This window comes from Harpia harpyja, chromosome 23 (genome assembly GCF_026419915.1).
Source record: "Harpia harpyja isolate bHarHar1 chromosome 23, bHarHar1 primary haplotype, whole genome shotgun sequence".
Lineage (NCBI taxonomy): Eukaryota > Metazoa > Chordata > Aves > Accipitriformes > Accipitridae > Harpia > Harpia harpyja.
Genome location: NC_068962.1, coordinates 5,103,149 through 5,122,431, shown reverse-complemented (window position 1 = coordinate 5,122,431; position 19,283 = coordinate 5,103,149). Strand labels below are relative to the sequence as shown.

The window sequence follows — 19,283 nt, the reverse complement described above, 5'->3', positions numbered from 1 at the left end:
GGTGTATTTGTTTCTGCTTTTTTAAAGGGTAATTTAAAGCTAATAGGTATACAAACCCAGCTCAGTAGACTATTGATCAGGTTAGCTGTAGTCAACTACTATATATAAAGGCATAAAAAATTCCTGGCTTTATGCTACACTGCCAGAACCAGCAACCTGATTTATCCCTTAGTAGTAATTAAGAATTTTATGTTTAGGCTTAACCAAACAGTGAATGCTGATTAAAACCATTCTACCAAGCTGGGAATGATTTAATGTGATATAATCATCCTTTTGTTCATCATTGTTGCTAGCTTCCACATGACTGCAGTGAGTGCTAGTTTCATCAGCAGAAAATAATGTGTAGTGCTTATGTCTGGGATCCCACAAGTGAATTCATAACTTGATTTTTACAACTGCTCTTTAAGCATTGCCAACGTGGTGGTTCTTTGTAGTGATAGAGGTGCTCCACTTACGTGTTGAAAAACTTTTTCTAAAACTACATTTAGTAGAGCTGTGTACCCTCTGGGAATCTTTTGTTAATGTCAGAGGTTCCTAGGAAACTAAAACCTTTGGTTGTAAAGATCAGGTTGAGACAAATTTGTGTCTAAACTTGTTGCTTTTGCTGACTGTTTCTAGGTTTTTAGATAGCTTAATAAAATATTTGAGTTGACTCAAAATGTGAACATTTAGATCAGATGCTAAGAATGATTCTGTACTAAATGAGGTCTCTGCTGTGTTCCTTACTAAGCGTAGGAAAAATCTGGGGGAAATTAGTACAGTGGAGAATCCTTCAGAGTAGGACAAATCTTGACTGCAAATAAAACAGACATTACAACAAGAAAATATCTGTCAGATAAGGCTCTTCTACATGCACTTCAGTATGCGTAGGCATTGTTGCATTCACAAAGGTATGCAGTCATCTTAATTACACTCCTAGTTCCTGTAGATGAACCTACACCATATTTCCATGAGTGCCAAAGGGACATAGTATAAGTGATAAGCATTTCCCTGTTGCCCTCATCAGGGAATTGTTTTCCTACTTAATCCAACAGGAGATGAGTTTAAAGACCATAAAGGTAGTTGGCAAGGACTGGACTGTCACTTCAGTCGTCTGGGACCAGTCAATACTTTAACCTTTAGACAGAGGTTCTTGTCGCTAGTCTTTTAATTGCTTTTAAAGATTTGAACACTGACCCTGTCCCTTTGCTCCCCACAGTTGTCTTTTGACTTCAGGGTAGGGCTTATGTAGGTATTGCCTAGAATATGAAGCTTGTTACTACACAGATGATTGAGTATGTCTTGGTAATCAGGACATGTCTCAAACACAAGTTAAACTGTTTATTTCCATGTGGTCCTGAAGCAAGGTCTTATTTTCATTGACTTCTACTGCAAATCATTCCAAATACGAGGCATCCTAGTTTGTTGGACAGGTGGCTAAAATCTTCTCAGCTCTGAATATTATGAAGGACAGGTCCTATAGACAGTGGGTTTTAAATTGGTATATATCAATGATATGATCAGGTTACAGAGTCAAATTAAGTGAAATTAAAGTGTCTTGGGGGAAAAAAGTTATTAAATTTAGAAATCATTTAAAATTTAATGTGTTGCAGTTTTTTTCTTCTACAGAAATATTAGAAGAAATGAAATTCGAGAAGGGCAAATGAAGTATTCTCCTTATAATTTAGTTATGCAGTATTGTAAGCATGCCATGCTAACATAACACTTCAGTAACTGAAAAGAAGCTTGTCTAAGACTAAAAATTAGAAATATTTTCAGAAGTGGAGTTTTTTAGCCAAACGATGCCATTCCAGAAGTACTATTTTAACTTCCGTGTGATGAAAATGTCTTAATTCTCACGTTTTACCGTCTATATGACCCTAAGACTTAATCGATATTGGAGAATATTGTTACTAGATTTTTGTTGTATATCTTCATTCCTGTGCATATTGTATTGTGTATTTTTCACATTGTGCCTAAGCATCTGATGAAAGTGTTTGTGTAAGGAGATTATAATGACATTGTCTTGACTTAGCTGTATCAAAAAGACTGGATGTTAATGTCACTTCTTTTTTACTTCTTACAACTCCTGGTTGCCTATTACGTTTAATTTCTAAAGTCTATAATCCATCTGGCTAGGTGAATAAGTGCCTTGCTGAAAAAGTAGATAGTACCAAGATTCCTGATTTGTGAGCTATATTTAACAGTCATTTGCAATTATTTATAGGTGCTGTTGGTAAGCAGTAGCCGATACCCCGATCAGTGGATCGTACCGGGTGGAGGAATGGAACCAGAAGAAGAGCCAGGGGGAGCAGCCGTCAGAGAGGTGTATGAAGAGGTAACAAAAACAAAACAAAAAAATCCAGCTTCTTTCTGCTGCTGCTGTCTTCAGATGGGAATCAAGAAAAAAGAGGGAACTCTACCTTCTTTATCCAGGATTTGACTTGAGACTTCCATGGTTGTGAAATTCAAAGAACTGCAGTTTTGTGTGTTAGAATTGGGGTATAGTGCAGTGAGGTGAACTAATTAGCTGGCTTCCCAGCACGCTTTCATTTCATAGCTAAATTTCTGTCTGCCTTTATAAACACTTACTGGAAGCGGAACTATGACTTTATGCCAAATGACATATTATAGTAGTGTAGCATTTCTCTGTTTGTGCAGAAAATGTTTGACTCGCAGCTCTTCTAGAACAGACTGAAGGTGAGCTAACCATTAATGCGTAGCTACATAAGAAGGAGAAATAAACAGACCTTTGAGGAGGTTCCAAACTAAACGGATTAGAAACTGATGTATCTGAGCAGTTGAGAATTCAACAGTAAAAAGGCCTTGTTAAGTACATTTAAGGCTGTTTATCTATAAAGAAAACACCATAGGTATAGTCTGCCTTTCTATCTCTGCTCCTACCCCTAGGCAAAACAGAGCTTTAAGTCTTGATGAATTAATGCAGTTTCCCACTCTAGTATGGTCCTTAAATTTCAAATTCAAAATTCTGTTTTTTAACTTGCTATTTATTTTTCCTAGGCAAACTGTTAAAAATGTTAAATGCTACTTGAATATCTAACAGCCTGGACTGTAAGCCAATTAAAACTAATGAAAAATCAGAGTCACTTGATTTAGCTAGAAATTATGCAATGCGTAAGTGACCACAGGTCAACTCTTAATTCTTTATATTATACTTCTTAAATAGAGGGTATAAGGTTTCACAGAAAGTGGATGCATCCTGGCAATAGAGTGACCTACAGGATTTCTACTAGTCTTAAACAGTTCTCTCATCGCAGTTTGACTACTACTATTCACAAAACACGCTAATATTGTTGCTAATTAGTATGTACAATGATTTTTTTATTAGCTGCGCTATCTAGTGGTTTATCTCGCTTACCCTTAAGACTGGTTCTGCTGGGTTGTAGAGGCTTGGGAACTTGACGTAGGTGCAACTTGCACCAAATGCTGCCTGCTATTTGGTGTCAAAATGAGATCTTCTGTGAACTGCGGTTCAGTGACCCTCCTCCCCTCTTAAATGGGGAACAGACTAGTTCAGCATTCAGTGCTCTTAGCAGCCTTCATGCAGCAAGGTTGGAGCATAAATAAGCCTCACTGATACAAAGCTATTCCAGACTTTTTGTCTGTGTCCAGTTTTGCCTGAGGAGGGGGGCAATTTTGAGCTGCAGAAGACAGACTCGGGCAAGTGCTTCTGTATGTGTAAAAGTAAAGGAGGCAGCCACAAGGCAGTCCGTTTGAAAGGAGCAAAGATTTGGGCTTCTAGGCAGTAGTAGTACCTCTGGGGAAAGTCCTGGCGCTTCCCACTGTCACATGTTGATGGGTGGGATTAAAAAGCACAGAACCACTGGCTCAATGTTCTTGTGAACACTGGTAGCTTTAATTGCTGATCTGTCCTAAGGCACAGTCCAAGATGAGGGATAGTGAAATCTCGTCTCCATGTCCAACTAGAGCTGACTGAACTGTAGTCATATGTTTGGGTTTTTCTTTGGTGGTGAAGAATGGATCATCTTGAAGGGACCTGTCTGCAGTTAGTATGTCATCAAAGTTGCTATTGAAAGCTGCCTGAGTGGTCTAGCTTCTCAGCTTGCGGGGAATGCAGTGCTACGCACAAAACTCTCAGGCTGACTTTGTAGCAAAGTAGTATAGCAGTGGGAGTTGTGACCTGGGGGCTGATAACCAGTTTTCTACTACACATGGTTTTGCCTTGAGAATATTCTGAGGAAGGCTTCCAAGTCCTGGCTTTGCTGGAGCTCTGCTTGCAGATTTTTGCAGTGGTGCAGTGCATGGGCCATGACTGTGGGAGAAGGTTAAGCTGGGATAGCTAAGGAGTGGGTATAGAATATTGCTGGATGATACATCATACAGTATAAACTTAGTACAAATTTCTCCGTTAATGTAAAAGCCCAGTCAGAGTGCGCACAGTGTCCAGACACTGTGACCTTCTCTGGTTCATACAGATACCAAAATGTTACTTCTGAATCATCTTTTTCCCTTTGGATATGCTTTCACATCAGCAGGCAAAAAAAAAGAAAAGGGCAAATCAGAAAGTGAAAAATAGGAGTACCTGCTGTTATGATGTGAAGCAGTCCTTCCATAGCTCAGTTTTGTTCTTGCCCTCATTTCTTTCTCAGGGCAAAGCGAAAGACTTTCCCATACATCATGGTGGTTCTGGTCAAGAATCGCAGTACTCGGCAACCCTAGGCTGTTTTGAACCCTGAAGACGGAGGTCAGCCTACTTCACTCATACACAGAGCTCTCTTTTCATCATGTTTTGTTCAAGTGCTATCACACAAAGTGAATCTTAAAACCAGCTACATGCAAACGTGGTTTAGGCAAATACTTTGATTACCTTTCAGCAGTGTATTGTATGTTAAGCTGTTCTGTGGCTGCTTAGAATATGTGTTGTCATCAAAAATTCAGTAAGAGGCTTCATGATAGAAGAGCTGCATGTTGTAAACGAACCCGAAAAATGCCAACATCATCAGTGTTTATACACCATGAGAGAAACTCTTTCTAAAGGTGAAGAAGAGAACCCAGCAAATATAAAGCTCTTGAGTGGTGCTAGCACAGGGACATTTTGCTCAGAAGTTAAACCAACTCTTAATTCACTTTTACTACAGTGGCTATGCTTTTTTTTTTTATGATGTTCTGGAGTAAGACACAAACTGCCAGCCATGTTCAACTCTGAGCTGTGCTTGCAATGCATAAAGATTTTTCAAAGGTTAGGGGTTTTAATAAGCAAAAATCATTTGGTGACACTTGTTATACAGCTTCAGAGTTTCCAGGGTTTGATAGCTTGTGTAGCTGATGAGCATTAAAAGCTCATGCCTTAAAGTAAAATATTCTTAAGCTACAGGCTGAATCTTGTGTGCTGCCACAAGACTGCGACGCGCCATTTTTAAAGAAAAGCCAGAGTGGTATTCAGGGTTTTGACTTGAGCCATGGAAACTAATACTAACCTTTCTAGAGATGGATGTCCTTTCTATTTTTATACTAAGGTCAATGTCACCTGGCAAGCTGGTTACAGTACAGTGAACTGTTAAGAGTTTTGTGAATGAATAAACTTCAAAGGAGGCACACTGTAGCACTGGTTTGAACTGTGTTTCTTCAGTATTGGGTCATGCACAAACTAAGCATTGGTTTCCATTAATTTATTAAAATGGAGAAATTTATAGTGGGAGTTATAATGGTAGGAGCGTTAATAGCTTACAGTATGATAGCCCACTGGCTCTAAATATCCCTCTCTTTCCCACCAACAGTAGCGTATTCAAAATCTTTGTTTTAAAACCCAAGCAAAGATCTTTGTAGTCAAATTTACATGCCATGCAGTTGTTCCACAGTCTGCCTGTGTGCATGACTTCAAATTTTTTTTTTTATCCTTAAGTTCTGTTCATGTTAGTGATTTGGGTTTTTACCTCTACTAAATGTTTAGTATGAATTTCATTTAAGTTTATCTGCCATTTCACAGGTTACAGTAATTAAGATAACCTGTCAAGTTCCTTAGGTACAGTAAGTTTTACAAACCTGAAAGTAGAATACCAAAATGAAGTTACAATATAAAGCAATCCCAGGAAGGTATTAAACCTCATCTAAATGAGGAGCTACTCTGTTAATGAATTTAGAGCTTAGTCTTTAATTGGGTAAGCGTGAAACACAGAAATAAGAGTTGTTAGCACATGTGGTGTTCAAAGAGAAATATGACACGAATAATAAGGGTGGCAAGCTGATGATGTCCAGCCTCTTAAATGGAAGGAGAACCTTCCCACTCCCTTTTCTTCCTCCATCTCACCAAAAACTGAGACTCTTGCTTTGTTTGTACTTGGTAGTATATTGAAATGCCTACCAAAAAATATGCAATTTCTCCCAGATCTGTGTGAATATAGGTTCTAAGAGGCTGATGCTGAAGGTTAATCTGCTGCAACAGTGAAAATGGCAGTAGTATTATCGAAGACCTCTCGCAGGAAATACAGGAATCTGCTCCAGTGTGTGTCTGATATTTGAAAAGTGATTGGGTGTTACAGACTAGAACTAGGTAGAAACTGTACAAAACCTACAGCTGAAAGATTGTGGCAGGTACAGTGAAACCCTTGGGGTTTTATAAGAGTATGCAAGAAAGGGCAGGAATAGTCTTGCACTGTGCCTTCAGGAGTGTAGCCATTAAAGTACTATCCAACAGATCCCACAGTTAAAAATAACTCTTAAATCTTTCAGATTTTAAGCAACTTTCTGCCTTGGTAGACTGTTAGCCTAAAAATTAAACTGCAGCATGACTCTTGCTCCATCTACAGGAAACAAAAGGCAAGCCTGACTGCGCATCTGAGACTGCAGTATGTCTAGAGCTGCCAACAGTGAATGACCTCCAGGCTAGAAAGATTATGGGATGAAGTGGAGGGTTTTCCCTCTTGTGGTTGGATTTAGACTAATATTAAAATATATGCATAAATTCAGATTTGAGACCTTATCTACATAGTACTCAGACTTCCTTAAGGAATTGTTCTTGGGGGGACGTAGCACTTAATTCAACAGCTTGTCTGTCAAAAGAAATGTGGGGTTTTTTCAGGCTTTTCTCCCAAAGTTTAGACTGTCTTGCACACTTACTGTAGCCTATAGGATTCTGTTTACTTAAAGAACCATGTTTGTACAGCCATGGGTACATAAAGGCCAGAGGAAGAAAGATATTTTTATTAGAGACAAAATGGTTCAAAGTCTAGAACTTAACCAGTGTATTGGATTAGAAGCTTACAATTAGGAAAGTGGGAACTTTATTTGACTTTCTGGTGAAAAAGCTGAAGCATTTCTTGGTCCTCTAGCACTTAATTTTGACACATTTTGAAGGAACTACATTAAGATAAGAACTTGGAGGAAATATTTTTATTAGCAAAAGCACTTAAAAAAACCACTGTCAAGTTGATGGTGGTTTTTAAACTATGAAGATGATTCAGTTGAATATATTACTTGCAGAGAAAAATCATGAGACTCTTAATTACCACCTCTTTATACTTTGGGGTATAGAGGTTTTCAAAAGACGCTACTGTCTGCAGGAATTATGCTATATTTTGGAAGCGCATATCTTTGCCTAGAGAGTAACTAGACATCAGTGACAGTAATCACATTTACGTAGCAACATCTGGTTGCACAAAAGCTTCATTATAAGCTTTGGGGAATTTTTACACTTAATGTAATGGAGTGCTTCTAATTGTTTCATTCAGAATTACTCGGCTAAGAGTATTTGTTTAAACCACTGATTTGCTTGGAGGGAGAACAGAAAGCTGTTAAGTAAATTCCACTTAGAGTAACATTGATGATAAATTCCCACTGTGACTATGGGGTACTAGTAAGTTGAAAAAACTTCTCTATGAAAGCTATTCAGTATTGGTAAACTTACCTGGTGGTGGTGTTTGTGCCATGTGGTGGATATTGATTAATTGTCAGACTCCCACTTAGCAGTTCAGAGAAGCCCTCCTGCATCTATTGATGGTGAGTTTCTTTGTCCTTCAACAGTCCTGTTGCCATAGACCTGCCTTTAAGAAATCTTTGTAATGTAAGTGAGGCCTTGGCTGGGACTTCTTAAAGAGTTATAAAATCTTTAAAGTTTTTTGGTTGGGGGAGGTTAGTGTTGGGGGGGGGGGTTGGATTTGAGGTGAAGGGGAGTAATTTTTTTCCCACAGATTCATGTTACTTTTGATGGAATAGGATGATGGGAAATTGCTTTTTTTAGTTGTTCAGTTTGCCATGAAGTAAAAATCTTAAAGGGTTTAGTGATTGCTAGATAGTGCTGCATGAGAAGAAAGGCAAAAATTGAGGACAGAAGTGTAAGTTTGTAGCCTTTTAGGGTCTGCTTCTCTTGTTTTAAAAGATACTGTAATGTTGAGGAAATTAGGACTGATCAGTAAAACTTAAACATTTCTTCAGCGTGTGTTCCTTTAGGCTAATAAATGCTTTTTCATTACCCAGCGTAAAGCATAAGCAGTCTTTAGTGCCTGTTGTTGCATAGCTGACCCTTTCAGACAAAAATAAGTGTCTGTTGCTTTCATAATTAATATGCTGCCTAATCACTTACCCAGCAGGTCCACTTACATATTTCAGCTTCATGAGCTCTAACCGGTATCTTTGTCATCACAGCAGACAACCAGAAGAATATTGTATGTAGTTTTGCATTAACTTCAGGTCTAGCTCTTGCTCTAGAGAAGCAAAATGCTTGTTGAGTTGCACAGGCTGCGATCAGACTTCCTTCATCAAAACTGCTTAATAAATATCACCAGCCATCTGCTTTCTTTAAAAAGACAGACACAGAAAACATTCACTTGTAAGATCTTGATTAGACTTATTGCTAAAGCCTGCCCAGTTGTCTGTCAGAGTTACTCATTAAAATGTAATTAAGATCCATATGGTCCTTTTTATATAAAGACGTAAGACATCAGTAACTTTGGTTGAAGCTGGAAACAAAGACTGAAGGCTAGAAAATGTCATCTTAGCACTAAGAAGCCCTATTTTAAATATCAGTTATACAACAAGACAAAAAATAATCTAAATATGGCTTTGTCTACCAGTAGACTACATACGCTTTTATGTCTCAGGCGTATGGACTGAGATTTGTTTAGAATAAATGGATGATCATAAACTACTTCTGTTGGAAGAGGCATTATATATTACTTTTGGAAGAACAAATCCTAGAGTCTCAGTAGAACATAATGACTGTCTTAACTGTATTGATAAAAATTACTGAGCACAGGCTGATACACATAGGGGTTGTTTTAAAAAGTTGGAGTAAAGCTCTGAATTTAAAGCCTTTTGTAATGTTATTAACTAGAAAAAGAATTCAAAACTGTTTGTAGAGAATTGGGGATATAAATTTGGCTTTAAGCTTACATACCAAAAGCTATGCTTTCATATGAAAATTAGCATACATTAAGTCATTATGCTGCAAGATCCACCCAGTAACCTACAGTGTAATTTGTTATTGTATTTTGAAGATTTGGACTTAAGTTTCTGTGTAAAATAGCAATGGAGTTTTAATGATTCCCTCTCTAGATTTATTATTATTCTACTTGAAATTATCTCTTGTCCTATCTACTTCCCTGGATTATTTCAGTATTGGATGGCATTTATCTCTTTACATGTTCTTTTGTACTCTATTTTATTAAAGTAAAAACAGTATTTTGGTCTGGATGGAAAACTTGAAAGATTTATGCATTCTTTGATCCACTCTTTGGGACAAGCTTTTGTGTTCTAATACTTGTAAGTACTCTAAAAATAGAAACTCCAGAAGCAATGCAGCACTGTTTAATTAAAACTTATGTTAAAACACTTGCTTAAATAACCCTACTAAGGAGGAGTATGCTGATGTAGGAGGCTGGTACTGATATTTTAGTTTTTGAAATTAAAAGGCACATGTTAACACTTTTTCCTGTTTGTTTTGTAGGCTGGCGTAAAGGGAAAGCTAGGCAGACTGCTTGGGATATTTGAGGTGAGCTATTTCTTTTACCTTTTAAAAACAATGTTTGTTGGCTTTTGGTTTTTTTGGTTCTGTTTTATTTTGGTTTGGGGGGTTTTTTTTTGTGAGAGCTGATAAACTACAACATCAGACTTAAGTTCTTCAGTATTGCCTGCCTATAATTTTACAATGCTGCTGGAAATGCTACATTAGACAGGTGAGGATTTCAAAATACTTCGAACCTTCCTGGAAAGATTAAATTACTACTTGGACACCATCTAGAAGTTTGGGGGTTTTTTAAAAAAAAGTGAAACCAACATTGATAGATCTAGGATTTCTGAAATATCCCACATGCCTTTTTTGAGGCACTATTCTGACTTTTCCTCTCTGATTAGATGTTGCTGAAGTAGCTTGACAGCTTTCACACACCTAAATTGATAGGTCTGTATATGAAGTATCTCATTATGGCTTTGATTCACTAAAAAAAGCTAAGGCTTTGGATAACAGATAAATCTAACCTTTAGCAATACTATGTAGTTCAAAACTTGTATTTCATAGTGTAAACATCAGACTCTTGAGCTACTGACAGCACAAGGATGCATGCTAGATATAACTCTTTTTAGTGTTGGTGCTGCCCACTTCTGCTCAGGTTCTAGACAGGAGCAGACTAGAAATGTAGGTGTGAGTCTTCAGATCATAACACATCCAGCGTTATTATGTTGTGCTGTATGATGGGTGAGAGTCCCTTAGTCTAGTAGTTAGATAAGAATATTCACAGTTTAATTATAAAACCAACTTTCAGAGGCAGTGTATTCCTGATAGGGATTTCCTATGTGAAATATTACTCAGTCATGTATGGTGTGACTAGTTGATACAGTGCTAAAGGTGTTCCCATTGCGAAGTATGGAAACCATGACAAAATTAGAGAAGCTCCTGTTTGTAGTCAGTAGCACTCACCCTTTTTCTGATTTGTTTGGGGTTTGAGTACACCTGGATGGTCCTACACATTAAAAAGTTGCCTGTGTTTTAACTCCGCTGGTTAGTCTACAGAACTATTCTGTATTTCCCAGCTCAGACAAAAAAAAAAAAAAAAAAAAAAGGGATACCTATCATTCTGTTGCCTTAAAACAAGGGCTGCAAGGGATGATGATTCTTTGGTAATTCAGCTGTATGTTCTTCTTAAGCCATCTACCACTGTCTAGACCAGAGGAGATTAAAAAAAAAAAATCTGTGTTGAGTGGCACTTTTCTAGGTTAGTCCTAACTTAAATCAAGGCCCTACTTCAGTTGCACAACACAGCCCCACAAGTAGTTGTTAGTACCATTGAGGGGGCACACATTGCAACCTGGGGATGGAACTAAGAGTAGATGGAAACGATATTGCTGCTGAGTCCTCCCATTCTAGAACTACAGCCAGAAAGGCTACATGTCACAGATGTATCTACTCTATTTAATAGTGATACTGACAAAGAACAGTCTTGGAGTATTTTTATTTCCTAGTAAAACCTGACAGCTTAAAACTATGTTAAGCTTGTAGCAAAACAGAGTTAAGTAGGAATGGTTATTGGTGGAAGGATAAAACCATCTGCAAGGGGAGCTAGGGCATAACATCTCTTGGTTCTTAATATAGTTGTAATCATAGATGGTCCTGTGTTTTCTAGGAGCTCAGTTCTTTTCCAAGGGGCAGTATGGTTTGGTTAGTCGGGACGCTAGCCTGTTTGGGAGCTAGCAGGGAGTAATGTCCACATAGACCTTGCGTGGACTGGCTGCGGCACAGCGACCCTGCCCCGAGCAGACTACCTCTGTCAGCCTCTGTATTTGACTTGCCCTGTTCAAAAAGCGTGTGCTTTCCAGATAGGCGGTTAGTGCTGCGAACGTGGCAAACCTGTCAAGTGAACAGATGGTAATGATTTTTGCATTTGTCATGATTGCAAACATAGGCTATTTAATTTGCCTCACTCACAGAGTGAAACTTTATAGCCAGCCTTGCATAGATGATCTGGCCGCGTGATGCAGTGGTTCCATCTTGCAAAGGTTTTTTTAATAACCTTTCATCTAGGAACATGAGTTGTGGAAACAGTTCTAGCAAATGCACTCTCCTGTGGCAATTTACAACAGACATAAAAGATAAGTAATGGGCAGTACTAGTGGACAACTGCTAATATTAAACTGGATGACCAAGAACATAGTTTGGTCCCACTTCACGATCTTCAAATTTGCTTGGGTTGTTTTAGGAGGGCTGGGGTTTTTTAGCCTAGTAAAATAGAATAGCTGTTGTTTCAAATAAAATGTCAGTTTTCCCATCCTTTTGGGCCTACTCAGCACAGATGTTTGTTTAGTGAAAATAAAAGCCAGGTTTTGCTGGCAAGTATCCTTCGGAGGTAAGTAATTTCTAATCTTACAGTTGTGGTAAGTCTAAGTTATTTTTTGCTGAGAATTAAAACGTCTACTTCTAATATTCAAGCAGAACCAGGATCGGAAGCATAGGACATATGTTTATGTTCTTACTGTGACGGAAATACTGGAAGACTGGGAGGATTCAGTTAATATAGGTAAACCCATTCTCTGTCCTCATGTGCTACACTTAAAATGTATTAAACACACTTCTTTCATTTTCTGAAGCAATTCATATAATTCTTGGGGTAATACTAACTCTGTTCTATAAACTGAAATTACTGGAAGTTGTGATGATGTTCTTCCACGCTTTTGTACACATATAACTAGGGTTGCTTCCGACATATTGTGTTACTCTTATGTTATATTAATTAGGGTATTCTAAGTATTACTATGGAATAAACTTCATCATTAATTGCTGATACAGCTCTTAATTTTTTTTTTTTTTTAAAGGCCAAATATTTTACTGACTAATTACTTTTCCCTTAAAAAGTAGAATGTTTTGCTGTCTGATACTCTAGGGTGGTTTTTAAAGTGTCTTGGGGGTGGGGAATCTTTGGAAAGCTTTGATGACGTTCTTTTTCCCATGATTTTCCTGGGGGGGAAAAATCACTAGTATTTACTTTCACCATAGCGTAATTTTTCAGTAGCAATAGTGCTGACCTTAAGAGCTATCTATTCCTATATATATGTCTATGTTGTACAGATACCACTGTCATGCAGTTTAGTTAGATTAACATCTTCTGTGATGTTGTATGGATCTTCCACTTTGAATTTAATTCAGTAAACATTAACTGGTTTTGTCCTTAAGTTTAAAAAAAAAAAAAAAGCTTAGTTCATTCAGTGTATTTGTCCAGCTGAAATTTTAGTTAACTAAGAATTGGTATAAAAACTGACATCCTACCTTGTTTGGTTATGCTTTGCCCTTTTCAGGAGGTGGTGCTTTAGGAGTGTTAGCATTCATAAACTTAACACTGATCTGTCAGCAAGTGGCATGTAACTGTAAGGGTCATTTCAAAACTGCTCAGTTTTTCAGGTGGAGAGAGAATGTTTTGTTTCTGGTCCTACCAAGTTGTGGGGAGTCCACCCTCTTAATTGCATTTCAGGTTCCCTGTACAGCAACACTGATCAGTGGTCCATTACTTAAGAGGATCAATATTGGCAGGGGTGGGATTGTTTTGAGGGTTTTTTTGTACCTGGAACTGCACAGGACCTGTGAGGACAGTACTGCTCCGTTCCTGCTTGGTGCCAGGCTGTGGGGTAGAGGGGAGCATCCAGCACTGCGGCTACTGCCGGCTTGCTTCTGGGGAGTGCTGCTGGCGGTGGATGAACAACCTTGGCTTTAAACAAGCAGTTTATAGATGTCTTAATAATGTTCAAGCATAGTACCTGTAAAACTCTAAAACCAAAGGAAAAACAGAATTCATCCCACTTCTAACAATACCATCCCTGACTGTGTCTATAAGTATTTTCAGAGGCCTCTAATTTTAAAGGACTCATTTGTATAAGAAAGATGGACTGAGGACTACCTTACTAAGATAACTCTTAGAACTTATCTAAACATATCTCTGGTATAAGGTATATTGTTTTTTAAAACTTACAGCTAACCTGAATAACTCCATACATGGATATGTTTTGAGTATGGAGCACTGCTTTCTAAATCAGACCAAGCCATTCTTCTTCTGTAACTTCATGCATGCATACGTGTTCATTCTTCAGATTGGTTTTTCTGCTAGGTATGACAATGTAGGAAGGCAGTATTAAGTAATTTAAATAATAATATCCTTTTCTGTAAGGACTAGATGTGGCTTTTGGAGCATATGAACAGTTACATGAGCTTCTGCCCAGTATCTGTTTCAAGAGAGTTATCTGAAAGGCTGTATTATGAACTCCATTTCAGTAGGCTTGAGTGGATCTCTTGTGTTCGTCCGTTCTTTCAAGGTCTTCTCACTATCTTTTGCCTGACAACTTGAACTTCTAAAGTAAAAGAAATGAGAAAAAGTGAATGATCAGATAGCAACAAATGGTGCTGTTACAAGTTTGTAACTGTTTTTCTTTGTGGATTATACTCATTCAGGAAGGAAAAGAGAATGGTTTAAAGTAGAAGATGCAATCAAGGTCCTCCAGTGTCACAAGCCTGTTCATGCAGAGTACTTGGAAAAACTGAAACTGAGCTGTTCACCCACTAATGGAAACTCTGTGGTTCCCCCTCTTCCAGATAATAACTCCTTATATGTCACTTCTGCACAGACTTCTGGGTTGCCCTCTACTGTGAGATAAACATTTGGATTACCTTTTTATTCATGTCATCACAAGGGGAGACATCTGTGATCACACGTAGGCATCTGTATAACTGTCAATTCTAAGTGAAATATGTGAATGTGTCATAATGTCAAATTTATTTGAACATGTTTTTCCTTTTTAACAATGTAAAATAGTATTTCAGCAAACCAAAGCCATATATGGATTTTTTTTAAGATGCCTTAACAGGCCATTTTTAAAAAAAAAAAAAAAGAAACTTGAGTATATAAATTTCCATATCTGCTAAAATAAAATAAGCATCTCAGTGGTGTTCAGCTTATTTAAGACTTGTCAGTTTTAGTCAGTAGTTCTGCAAGAGTACTTGCTTAGAAAAAAGCTTGAGCAAATAGTCTTACACTAAACTCTTATTTGGTATCCACAGATGAAGCGCTAAGATCTTAAGATGGCAGTATTTGGGTAAATGGGTGCATTGAAGGCAGAGATGCATAAGTGTGACTACAATAAAGCACTAAACCACGTTCAGCCCGTCAAAAGCAAAGGATACCGACACTAAGCACTGCTTGCCTCAGTTATCCAAAAGGTTGCCTTGTCCTATGCAGTCTTCATGTAATGTATAACTAGAGCAAGAACAATAATTTTGTCTTGCAACTACCAAAACTATCCACTATACTTCTGTTTCATCACTTGGTCAGCTGACGAACTGTCAGAAGACTTACATGAAAAGCATTTTAGATCTCTTTGCCCATTTTTTTCCCTTTAGCATTTTGATAACGTTTTGTTTGCATTGTAATAATACTGCAGGTTCCAAAAACTTGTAAGCTTCAACAGAAAGCATCTTATGTAGTGTTCCTGCAGTCTGTTGTAATCTAAAAACATTTAGAGGAAAGAAAGACTTACCCAAGGGGCACCCTTACGTTACAGAGGTGTCTGTTAGCAAGCATGTGTTGAGGTGTCTTGCTCAGCAGGAACTAGTAGTGGTACCTCCTGGGCTTGGAGACAGGTGGGTTGATACTTACTTTACACTAGTGGAGAAAATATTCCTTTGTCTTATTCAGAAGGTGTGCTGAAAGCCCCAATTTGAAGTTAATTCCTAAATGCTTCGGTTTTACTGTTTTAACATCAATTGTTTTAGCTTCTTGAATTAAAAGCTGGCCTCTTGATAAAAACTTAGTTGGAATAAATGAGGTACAGCTGACAACTTCCCTGTTCTTAATTATTTTCTCCTCTTTTTCAGCCAAAAAGATGAAAACGAAATCCACTGTCGGTCTTAATGTTTTTACCATAGGATTACCCTCTCTGTGTATGTGTGTGTGTATGGTTTCTTCTATAAGAACGCAATCTAATTCATGTGAACATCCTAATTCTGACTTTTTTCTAGGATCTAAACCCAACTGTACCTCCTCTATAGCCAGCCAAAACAGAGGTTGAGGTAGACCATTACCTCACATGTGAAGTTTATTCTGGGTAAAGCTCATTCTCGTACACAACATTTAAACCTTTGTAAATAGTCCAACTAGTAAATAGTGAGTGTAAAATGGAAAATAAATGTAATTTAAACCTTTTGTTACTCAATACACAAATGGTTAACTTCTACTTTTTTAACACAAATTGTGTAAAATGCTGCTATGAATTTTTTTGTGCTGTTACACTTTTTTAGGAAAAAATGTTGTTGCCACAAGTTACTCCTTAGAAAACCAATCTTGTGCCATATGTAAATGCAGTGAAACTAAGGAGACAGATGATCTGATCTCTTAATGCTGCTCTCTTTGAAGAGGCATAAATACTACTGACAAGAGGCATGAGCCACAGAGCTGAAGACTTCTGAAATGTTGGGTAGGATGCTGCTTTCCATCCCTGTATCTCCTATTCCAGGTCACTTCCAGAACTGGAAAGAACACACAAGTCTGTTCAGGTGCACCTGAAGGTGGAAGTATTGCCAACAGCTTACCCAGCCTTTCGGTCGGGAGGTGGGGGGGCTGCGGAAGGAGTGTTGATATTTCAGTAGCGCGCGCAAGCGTATGCCTACTTTACACGGAACCTACTGCAGAGTGGGACACCATTTGCTCAGCTCACTTCTTTAAACTGAATGGTCTATCGAAAGCACTGTTTTGCCAGGTGAAAGAGAAGAAGGTGGAGTTGAGTGTGTTGAAGAATGTCTAATCTTTGTTAAAATCATACCCACGGTGTGTAAGGGTACCTCTGGCTCTAAAGCTGCCTTTAAAAGAGTGAATTATTTAGCTCCCTTTTTTGATCACTTTGCTCACTTTTTTTGTTCAGTAGTCATTTTTACACTTTAAATTGAGCAAACTTGTACAGGCTTTCTTGTAACAAGATTATATAGAATCTGTGAAAGCTAAAACAAGAATCCAGAGTTTGAGTTCTTATTCATAAAAACTGCTTCTGTCTCCGTTTCAGATTCTTGGAATGAAACCAATCCAAGCTTGTATGAGATTTAGTGGTAATGCATGATCTTATTTTGTAACTCTTGAATTATGTATTTGATAATAATGTAAAAATGTACAGTATTGCTGTTGCTAACAAACTCAGAGTTGATTGCCTATAAATATTTTGGTTATTTTTTTGGTCACACACATTTGAGCTGTTCAGTAGTGCCAGACAGATTCTTTTTTTTTTTTTTTTTTAAACAGCATTCATTGTATAAATCTCTTCAGTCTCTATGCAGCCTTCAGAATGGAGCTGTATTGCTTAGTTTGACTTCTACTCCCTTTCAAAGATAAATGTTCTGTGAATTGTAAAGGTAAAGTGAAAACACTTCAGTTATGCTACAGGGAACAACTGTAGTAAACAGGCAGTGGTACAGCTTCAATCCTAATGAAATCTGACACTAAACTTCAACAGCAAGGGTCTGTGTAAAAATGGGAATAGGAAAGCTAAAGTTTTTTCTACTATCTATCAGTTTAAATGTAGAAGCATTTTGGTTTTACATGCATCTCTATTTAGATGGGCCAAACTTATTTCATACAAAGCAGATTTGGGATTTTTCTCATGCCATAAATTCTGTAAAACGTATCCAGATGTGGTTCTCCAGAGGAGAAAGGGAAGAGACAGGTTGTCATCTGCAATTTTCAAAAAGTCTAGTTTGCACCGCTGCTTTTCCTGGCTGTTACGTTTTGAGATTATCATGAGTTAGATTATGGTGGTATCAAATAGAAATAGCCTTAAAGTTTAAAGTCATGTGGAGCCAGAATTACATTAAATGGATGTGCTTTTAAACACCACAAAAAATACCGAGGTATTGCAGAGAGGCTGTTAAAGTGAAAATCTTATTTTGGTGCTTACTGCACCCTGACTTAGCCTAGCGTTGGTCTGTTAACAATGTGCTGTGAAAAAAAAAAAAAAAACAAAAAACAAACAACTGAGGCAAACACTTGGTTTACTTACCAACATGGTTTGTGAAGTGAAAACTGAAGGGAAGGGGTTGGGGGGGGGGGGGGGGGAGCAAATTAAGTTGTAAACATTTTGACCTGCTTGCATGGATTTTCTTTAAAGATTGATGTAAGAATTTTGACTTTTTATATTTGAGAAATACCAGAATAAAATCTAAATTAGTCCTGTGGATGATGTAGTCATTCCATCGCAAATACTGCAAAAGAAGTTTGTGCAAGAGTCTTCCATCCCATCTAAAATAGACCTAGTTTCATCTAATGTTTCCTACTACTTGCCTCATCCTTGTACTCTAGCTTCATCGAGCCCTGGGGGAGAGCTCTCTGAAGAGCTTATCCTAGCTCACAGTAACTGCTGCCCATACCAATGGGATTTCTCACTCGCCTTTCATTCTTTGTGTCTTCCAGTTGCAGCATAGACATGTATTTAAGATCTACACAGTAACAGGGAGAGGAGCTGCATCAGGTCAGACCAGTCCGTCTAGCCCAGTGCCTCATTTTCAGCAGTGCCTGTAGGAATTAGGAACAGCAGGACAGTAAGTGTTTGCCTCAGGTGCCCCCCTGCCTACCGCTATTTCTAGCTCAGGATCCTCCCCAGCCAGACATAGTTTCTTTGTGCTGTTAGAAGGAAGGGATTTCTTTTCCTTGAACTTGACACCATGCTCCCCATTAGAACACATCTCGAATACCCACCCCAGCTTGGAGAGCACTGCCAGAGCTCAGCCTGCTGCTGCAGACCCACCTCCTCTTGTTTTCTGAACCTGCTTCCCTCCACATCGTTTTGACAGTGAGCAGTTATTCTGTTCCCCCTCTCTGTATGACTTCTGACAAGTAGACAGGTACCACACATCCTTCTCCTCTCCAGATTTAAGAGTTTTACTGGAGTTGTGTCTGGCTCCTGTCAGAACATCTCCCATGCATCATGCGAAGCTGAAGCACACAAGTAGGGGTAGAGTGTGCATCAAAGCACAACACACAGAGGGAAAGGCAAAATGATTGACTTTTCCAAGACTCAGAAAGATAGTAAGAATCTTCAAGCTTTAAGTAAGTTGAATGGTTTTGGGGTTTTTTAAATTTACCCTCGTACTTGCACCACTGTTCTGGCCTCAGTACTGCTGTGGCATTAAGCTCAGCCCTGCGTGCTCAGCCCGAGTGCTGAAGCCAGCACTGTGTCCGCATTAGGAAGACAACGCTCCACACAAGGAACAGTATTGCCCGGTAACCTGCAAACTCAGCAGCCGCAGCCACATCCCTGCTGGTGGCAATCTGAGCGCTATGGGCTACGTACCACCCGAACAATGCTCTCGGGCA

The 19,283-nt window shown here is 38.4% G+C and overlaps 1 protein-coding gene across 5 annotated transcripts in view; it reads left to right on the top strand.

Annotated features, from left to right (window-relative positions):
• The window catches only part of NUDT4 (nudix hydrolase 4), a 30,498-nt gene extending 11,472 nt beyond the window's left edge, over nucleotides 1-19,026 (top strand). For 2 of the 5 annotated variants that reach the window (XM_052774483.1, XM_052774485.1), the window contains exons 2-5: nucleotides 2,207-2,317; nucleotides 9,902-9,946; nucleotides 12,377-12,464; nucleotides 14,384-18,145. In XM_052774483.1, the coding sequence (XP_052630443.1) occupies nucleotides 2,207-2,317; nucleotides 9,902-9,946; nucleotides 12,377-12,464; nucleotides 14,384-14,586 (447 nt within the window). In that variant the 3' untranslated portion in view covers nucleotides 14,587-18,145. Of the gene's footprint in view, nucleotides 1-2,206; nucleotides 2,318-9,901; nucleotides 9,947-12,376; nucleotides 12,465-14,383; nucleotides 18,146-18,380 lie in introns of those variants that run through there. The other 3 variants (XM_052774486.1, XM_052774487.1, XM_052774484.1) reach the window with 3 other exon arrangements.
• Nucleotides 19,027-19,283: the final 257 nt, after the last annotated feature.